This window comes from Rhagoletis zephyria, unplaced genomic scaffold (genome assembly GCF_001687245.7).
Source record: "Rhagoletis zephyria isolate East Lansing unplaced genomic scaffold, Rhagoletis_zephyria_1.1 Rzeph_scaffold_03227, whole genome shotgun sequence".
Lineage (NCBI taxonomy): Eukaryota > Metazoa > Arthropoda > Insecta > Diptera > Tephritidae > Rhagoletis > Rhagoletis zephyria.
Genome location: NW_016160310.1, coordinates 46,811 through 56,111, shown reverse-complemented (window position 1 = coordinate 56,111; position 9,301 = coordinate 46,811). Strand labels below are relative to the sequence as shown.

Sequence of the window (9,301 nt, the reverse complement as noted above, 5' to 3'; positions counted from 1 at the left end):
CTGCTCTTGAGTTGTGGAGCAACAACGGAAACCCTATCTACAGGGCGACGATATCTGCACACCGATATAAAATTATTCTACAATATATTCGATTCGATAACGGCAACACGAGACCCGCTCGACTATTAGAAATCCAATCGGCCGCCATTGACGACATTTGGAACATGCTCATGAGCAACTTGGAACGTCTATATGTTCCGGGTGCCCACATAACTATTGATGAGCAATTGTTCCCGTACCGAGGCCACACGCGCTTCACCCAGTATATTCCATCGAAACCAGCAAAATACGGAATTAAAGTCTGGTGGATGTGTGACGCCAATTCCAATTGCCCACTGAAAAGAATAATATACACAGAGAAAATGATGCAGGTAAAACGCAAGTTTTTAAAAGTAATTGTAAAATAACTTTTTTTGATATAATTTCACTTCATTCAAAATAAAAAATACAGTATTTGTACTTACGACTTTAAAACGAAACATTCGCAAAACAAAAACGATCTTTATAAAATATTCTATTTTTTTACTGAGGAGAACAAACGACATTAAAGAAATAGCGTTAAAAATGCGTATTTTAAAAACTAAAATGAAACATTGTAGAATATTGTCCCAACAAGTTGTAGTGCGACACAATTTTCAACAAGCAAAATAAAACTAGACACTTTTAAAACAAAAACGTTAATTTATTTTCAGTCAATTAGGTATGAAAAGTATTTTAAACTAAAATGTTTTCCATTAGAATTTAAAAAGCTACCCAGCTACAATGAAAAACTTTCATATGTTTGCATCATTTGTCGGAAAAATTGTGTTCAGATAAATAAGTTACTTCAATCTTCAGAAAAGGCGATGAAGTATATAGAAACAATACTGCCATTCTAACCCCTAACTGCATATAGGGGACATTGGTGGACTTCTTTGACCGCAAAAAGCTTTGGTAAGAGTAACTTACAAAAACTTATGGGTTATTAAATAATAATTTAATACTTTCTTAATTGAAATTACAGGATTTGACCAGCATGAAGCAAAATTAGCAGGCCCAGCTTGGAAGTAAGGCATGAACATCTGAATGTATGTATATAGTGATATGTAAAACATCTGTATTTCATTTATTAAATGTTGTAACTTATTTATAAGTATATCTCAAGTAGCACACTGGTGTATAAATTGGTGTAAATTTATGGATTATGGTACAAATCTGATTAGACTGAAGAAAAAAGAACGTTTTGGTGTATTTGTTATTCCACCAGTATTTCTTTCAAATAAAAATTCTACTTTATCATTTTGGTACTATTTGTTCACTGAGATTAGTACGAAAAAATGCTCCTAAAGCTCCTAAAATGCGCCACTTTTTTCATTTGGTTCACAAATAGCTCCTCGTTAACAAATGTCATTGAAATTATTCAGGCGACATTCTGAGTAGTGATGTGCTGAATTCTCGGTACCCAATACTTGAAAAAAATTTCGGTACCCAATACTTCCTTTTCGGTACCCGATACCGATTCGACACACTAAACTTTCGTCATTATATCTGTGCCGTTCAATTAAAGTAGCTTAAGTCACTTTAGATGGTTTGACTTTGAATTAAAAAAAAATCAGTTTCCTTTGAAATTGTTTTATATTTTAATTAAGATTCTATTATAGGGGCATCTTGAACTACATCTTTGGCTAGTTAAACGTTAAAATATTGTTTGGGAATCCAATGAAATGGGGCTTTAAAGGGAAAAGGACCTATCTCGACATAGGCTACTTTTGGGGGTAAAAATTATTGATATTTTATAAGACATCGCCTAAAAACCCAAAATGTACAAATAAGACGGTCCTTTCTCAAGAGATGAGCAATGTGTTTGTATGTATGTAGTTAAGTGAAGCAAAGTATAATGTGTGCGTCGAACAAGGCAGGCAATTAAATCTGCACAATAATGATAAAGGCGAATTTAATAAGGTGGTGTTAGCCGTATATAAGTAAAAAATTACACTAACAAATTATACGCAGATATTCATAATGTCATTAGTATGAACTACAACAAACACGTAATTTTGATGTAATGTCCTCCACGGCGAAAAATTCAGATACGCCGGTAACACCACCTTATTAAATTCGCCCTGATACTGATGTCGCAAAACACACTCTCGCCTTCTTTTACTTATCGCAACCGTCTTTCCAATTGCAATAGTTCTGGTGGCAATATTATTTATTTTTAATAGCTGACACTATATGTATGTGTACATATAACTCATATTTTTGGCTGTTGCGCGCTTTTATTAGAAATTCCAAGATTTCGGTACCGAGCATCGAAAGTATTTGATACTTTTTAAATCGGTACCGAGTATCGATCAATACTTAAAAGTAGCGACTCAGCACATCACAAATTCTGAGAGCAATTGACAGTGGACCAAAGAATTCACCAAAAAATGAATATTGAATACACCACACAGTAGCTTTGTTTCTTTACAGATAGGCGCATTTACACAAGGTAGTGTTAGCCGAATATAAGTAAAAAATTACAAAAGCAAATTACAAGAAACACATAATTTTCACGTTATGCGGTGAAAAATTCAGCTGTTGCTCCAACATTAGAGAGATTAGGCACAGCTACTTTGATTTGCTTCTTTTACATATTTTTGTATTTTTTGATAAAAATGGGCGATTTATTAAATTTGATAAAGTGTGGCAAAACCTGAGTATTTGTGAACAATTTTTAAACATAAAATGCGATTAAAAATTCGCAGCAAATACATATGTTCAGTTGTCAAAAGCATCGGTCAGGTGTTTACTAGCTAGTTTCTGCTAGTTTGCGTTTCTTGACTTTTTCTATATTTCACTCGCTGTGAGCGTAATTCTGTAATTCTTCCCATTCTTCTTCCTGATAATGATCTGCTAGGAAAGTAAAGAAACAAAGCTAGTGTGTGTGTACATAATACACTGCCTGTTTTAATATGAGCTTATTATACATACCACAAGTAGAGCTGCTATCAGTGTTGCCGTTTTGATAAATTGGTAGTTTCATTTCAGGGCTGTTCTGGTTTCGTTCGAAATTGATTTCTCATCGATTTGGATTTCCGATTCCAAATTTTAAAGATGTTTTGCAATCCTATCAAAGTTTTGAAGTTATAATAGAAAATAAATCCTATTCGAAATGTCAAAAATGCATTGAGCTGTTGTTGCATAGTATTCGTTTATTAGAACATTTGTAAAAATTTTAAATAAATTTTGTCGAATGGCGGTAATACAATGGTGATGTGAAAGTAGAAAAGCGTACTGAAAGCGTGCTAAAATGGCCTAAAACTCGTACCGAAATATTAAGATTATGTTGCTGACATTCCGTAATTTTATTGCATCATGGTTAAATGAAAACAAATAAATAAAAATAAAATTGCGCGAGCACAGTAATACATTTTTTTTGTTACCAAATATAAAATGTTTATATCGATTGTATTTTTTTTACATTTTAGACATAAAATAATTGATATAAATTGAATTAATATCAAAGATTCATACTTTTGCATGAAGTAAAATCAGAAACGAAATAAAATATCAATATCTGATGATTAAAAAAAATTGGTAGTTTGGAAACTGATTTGGTAGGATTTTTTGTTCCTAAAAATATTGTCGAGTGGTAACACTGGTTGGTATATTTAATACACCAGTGGTGAAATATGCATCAATAAGGCACCCCTACACGCTTAAAGTTTGTTTGGGTACTAATGATTCAACATCATGCCTTCACAAATGCAGCTATAAGTTGCATAGTATATATGAGTACGAACAACAGCGAGAATTTTTTCTACATAACATAGGCGAACGCTGATTTGATTTCTTCTTTTCGTACGCGAACGTTAACAAAACATGTTGAAATGTATACGTTCGCGTTTGCGTTCGAATAATGGACGTGTGGTAGGCGCTTAAACTTCTGTCAACTGTGTTCATTTGGCAAGAAACATTTTTTATACCAAATTCTCAAACTGAATTGTGTCTAGGGCAAAATAAATACACCGTTCTTGGCTTGGTAAATATTTTTGTACCAAACTCAAGAATCTGTGTAAGTTTTCAACGACGACCATATTTTCAAAGTATTATAAAAGTAAGGCTAAGTTCACAACCTAGAGTAATAGCGTTACGCGATGCAATGGAAATCGCTCAATCCAAAGAAACTTCTTCGCCAGCATAATCGCTGGCGATTAAAAAGTAGCTAGTGTTTAAATTGCAGCAAAATTATACACGACTAATTTTTTATAATAGGGGAGTTTACGATGAGTAGCATTTTAGATTTAAAGTTGCTACGTACCAATCTAGCACATATTTTGTTGTTGGGAAAGCAACAAAACGTGTGATACATTGCTACGTAGGGATTCCCCTAATATATTTTTTTTGTTTCCACAACCCTTTGACAATTTATACCGAAACTTAAGCATATTGTATTGTATATAATAGCAGTAGAAGAGATGTTTAATTTATTATATAAATATGTACATATGTATATTTTTATTTATTTGGGCTTTAAGTATGTGAAAAAGCATTTTTTAACAGATTGCATAATTTTTATTTTCTTGCACAGCGATAAACACGAAAGACTGTGTAAATGTTGGTTAGAAGCGATTTTTATGTATTCTCGCTACGCTAATACGTTAGGTTGTAAACTTAGCCTAATACTGAAACTCAGCTGGACGCCATATTAAAGCTGTATGACTATTATTTAACTAATTTAACAATTTCATTATGTACATTGGCTCAACTATGCCACTTTATGTGTATTTTCGAACCTTTTTTAAACAGCGCATCTCTTAAAAATTTAATAATGGCGAAAAATTCATGGCTTTCAAAATATAAGTTTTCCCGGATTTATTTAAAAATCTTTAAATCCTTATAAATTTTTAGGCGNCAGATTAAAAAAGAGCTTCGGTGTATGTCTGAGTTAATTTTAAATTTGATTAGTAGTAAATTTTATTCCTCGAATCCTTTTGTACCCTTCACACTCATGAAAATATATTTATGCTAGAATATGATGTAAATTCTTTACCATTATGGTGTATGATTTGAGCCAATACCAATACGTATTTTACACCAACGGAGTTTATATTATGTTCCAGAAACAAGAAAACTTGTATACCACTGGCATAATATATATGCCGAAAATCAGTAAAAAAAATTGAAGGTACGTGTAAATAATGCACGAACAAGCGGTATAACTTTTACACTGAATCGAAATAAACTGTTCAAAAACTGCGCTTAGAAATAGCATATTTTTTATATTGAAAATGTATATCACGCCGATGTAAAAAATACACAAAATATTTTGGTCTATTTTTGACTTTTGTGCTACTTGAGATGTATACATATCAATATATTTTTGATAATGTGTGTACCAAACGACTTGTTGTGATTTAATAAAAATAAAATTTGAATATCAAATTTGAAAACGCACATTTTTAAAATGAAGAAAAAACATTTTAGGAATTAATTTCAACATACGCATATTCAATTATCAAACAAAAGTTTTTAAAAACGATTTGAAAATGTTCGTATCAAAAACAAAAACATAGATTTTGAAATTTGAATTGAAAATTATCGTTTTCAAAATTTAAATAAATATTGTAGGTGCAAAACCTGGGTCAAAACGTTTTTAAAAGTAAAACGTCCCATACAAATTTGAAAACGAAAATTTCTCTGTGTATGTTGGAAAACAGGCAAACGAAGCGTGTGCGGTAAATCAAGGCGAGAACGTTGTTCTTAAATTGGTCGAAAAATACGTCGGTTCTGAACGAACAATATATGCCTATAATTTCTTCTCGTATTTTGATTTGGCCACGGCTTTGGTGACAAAACGGTTGGCATATTTAGGAACCATGCGCAAAAACAAAGCCTGCATACCGAAGGAGATGTTGGACCCAAAGCGAGATGTATTCAGTACAGTATTCGGTTACTACAATAATAACATCGCACTATGCTCAACGTGCCAAAAAAGAAAAAAAAATGTGGTTCTCATCTCGACCGAATATTACAATTCCGTCGTCGACTCATCGAAGCCATTTCAAATTCTGGACTAGAATAAGTATAAATCCGGAGTGGACACCATGGATCACATGGTTAGCGGTTACACGTGCAAACGGGGCACAAACCGGTGGCCGTTAACTCTGTTCTATAACATGCTGGACTTGGCGGGCTTGGCTGCATTTGTCATTCATGACAAATTGGGGCATGTCAAGAGGACCGACCGAAGACGTGTATTCCTCATGGAATTGGCAGAACAGCTGGTGGTTCCTTACATGGAACAAAGAGCAACGAATCCCATTGTACGAGGTATTCAACATGTCAAAGTGGCAATGGCGTTATTCGGTGTAGAGGTAAGCATTTCATATATGTATTCATTCATTGAATTCAAGTTCTAAAATCATTTGTTCAACGTTTTTTTCGCAGGTAGCTGTAGGCCCACCGATAGATGATCAACCAGTCCATCCCGTTTCCTCTGCAACTCGACCATCGTGCTCACTCTGCTATAAATTGGATAAAAAGCAGCGAAAAACTAGATTTCATTGCATGTATTGCAAAAAACCAGTGTGTCAACAGCGTTCACATGCCAAGTACGCGTGCGTTGAATGTCGTGCCTAACCTTTATTTTCTTACTTATGATAAATAAAATAGGGTATATTGTTACCTAGAATATAAAAATATGTTTTTATTGTTCACCCTGACTTTTTCCTAGCATTAAACATATTTACACAAACTTTTGGGACACCTGCCTGTGTATTCCCATACAAATCTCATGTAGGTCTGCTCAGACCTAGTTGTACCAGTTGGCGCCAAAAAATCCCTGAACCTCCAAGGGTTAAACAGTTTTTTATAGATGTTTTGTCGTTGGATACGATTTCATTCTGGACAGATGCTTTTTCGTGATTAAAATAACCCGACAAAAGTTAGAAGTTAGGTATATGTTCCGTCCAATAGCATACGAACCCGGAACCTCTTGAAAGCTAACAAATAGTAGCAAGTATGTATATCTCGCACTCAACTACAGCCATAACATGCAAGTGTGTTTTCAAATGCACAGTTTGAATCAAAGCCAAATCATGCGATTGGTGCATTTGTACAGATTTGTTTTTCCAATTTACAATGTGGCGTTGTTTGGAAATTTTGTTGTTGAGCCAAACTAGTTCTCGATAAAAATTTCTGGACAACATCACTCTGTGATCGATTAAACACACTTATGTAAAAATTGCAAATCGCTAACATGGAAAACCCAAAAAAGGCTATTTGAAAAAATCATGTTACTTTTTTCTTAGCGTGCGGCCATTTCTCACTTGTTCCGGCAGGGTATAATAGTAATAAGAATTTTTTGTAAGTAAATACATATGTATAGTACATCATCATACACAAATTCGTACGTATTTATGTATTTATGCACACATGAATATATATAAAAATTTTGTATTTAATCCATGTGCATCTCTTGGGTTTTCAATTTGTTGGCTCCACCACATTCTGCGCTTCACACCGGGGTGGCAGAGTGATTGCTTATAATGACTGAAATGACGCAGTCGGAAATATTTTTTTTGAGCCCTCATTAAAAAATGATCGTTTAATAAGTTTTTATTAATCATTCGAATTTGCGTAAGCTCATTCGCAAGCGTGCTTCGCCGTTGGTGTTCTGTTTGTCTATCTGGCTTATTTGACAAATTATCAATACATTTTACTGTTACACCAAAGCAATATAAAAAAATATTCTGGTTTAAATTGTTGTCATATTAATGGCTGCTATTTTTGATAATCATCAATTAATGGAAAATATTTCGAGTACTGGAGAAAGGTTACTTACTAGCATTGCCAGTAACTTTCAATTGCTAAGTAGTAAATACATACTTTCAGGTCGTGAAGCCAATTAAAACAAAAGACTTAAGTCACAAACCGCATTAGTTTGAACAAAATTTAAGCCGGTTTATGTTCCTAAAAATATAAAGATGTGTTTAGCACAGATTCATTTCATCTTTGGAAATTCATTTATATTAATTTGAGGTCCAGTTATCGTCGATGTATAGGTATATTTTATTGCAACATAAACTCTAATTTAACTATGTATAAACAGACTTATGCAATAAAAAAAATGTGTTTACATCGCGAAGTGTTAGAAGGACAGAAAACAGGAATAAATCTGTCTTATTTTGCAATGGTACGAAGATCAAGGTAATGTTAAACACTTTAAGGTAAAGGTGAAGAGGAATATGCAGAAATAAAGATAAATATGAAGAAAAGGATGAGGATGAAGATCGATATTGTTATCGATATAAAACTCGATATTTTTATCGATATAATAATCGATATTGCTATCGATAAAATAATCGATATTGTTATGGATACTGTTATTGATTAAATAACCGCTATTGTAGTCGATATAATAATCAATATAATAATCGATACTAGAGTGCCAGTTACTGTCGAAATTCGACAGTTTTTCTAGTTTTAGAAGCCTTGGAGAGGTTTTCTAACTTAACACGTAGCAAAACTTATACGATACAAATTAACCAGCCGGAAAATCTTCTGCTTTGGAACTAAAACGTAACTAAAATTTTTTATCTGTGAAGGTCTTTGCAGGACTTCGGGAGGACTTGGAATTGACCCGGTACATTCAAGTTTGTCGATAAATTTCAATGATTTGATACATATCGATAGTTCGATGAATTTCAAGAACACTAAAATCCGATAACTCAACAAAATTCGTTAACTCGACCAATTTCGATAACTGTGAAGTTCGAGGGCTCGATAAATTTCGATAACTCAAAAATGTAAATTTTTTGGATACCTTTATAAATTTTTACTTTTGACAGCTCCACATTTTTCGAAAACTATCTAAGCATTTTGATAACTCGTTACACTCTGTTAACACGATAAAATTCGATAAGCAGTGATAAATCGATAAGCTAATAGAACCTTGAGATTTCGATAAATCGATATATTTTGAAAATTCCATAAACTTCGATTCGTTGAACCAACCTATTTCAGTAGATCAATAATTATCGATGACTCTGTTGAAAGGACTCCATGAATTACGACACCTCGATAAATTTCGTTAAGTCTATANCAATAACTATCCGTAAATTTGGACAACTACGTTTCTGTGTCTATACTCAATCTCGACAACTCAATAAACATTGATCAGTTTGAATAATTCGATAAGTTGCGATAACTTAATAAGCATGGATAAATTTCTATAATTATAAACTTTTACGATTCGATCAATTTCTGTAACCTTTATGTCTGTTACCTTAATTCTTATGTATTTCTCATTGTCTCCATTTTCGCCTTTATCTCC

General features: G+C 33.1%; 1 protein-coding gene and 1 long non-coding RNA gene across 2 annotated transcripts; both read left to right on the top strand.

Annotated features, from left to right (window-relative positions):
• The first annotated feature begins 350 nt into the window (after positions 1-350).
• Positions 351-1,131, top strand: LOC108368621 (uncharacterized). Its single transcript, XR_001848401.1, has 3 exons — positions 351-371; positions 739-933; positions 1,004-1,131. It is a non-coding gene; the product is annotated as an uncharacterized LOC108368621 (long non-coding RNA).
• Positions 1,132-6,143: 5,012 nt separating this feature from the next.
• Positions 6,144-6,606, top strand: LOC108368620 (uncharacterized). The gene is made up of 2 exons (XM_017623504.1): positions 6,144-6,341; positions 6,415-6,606. The coding sequence occupies exons 1-2, from the start codon at positions 6,144-6,146 to the stop codon at positions 6,604-6,606; spliced, it is 390 nt and encodes a 129-aa protein (XP_017478993.1).
• Positions 6,607-9,301: the final 2,695 nt, after the last annotated feature.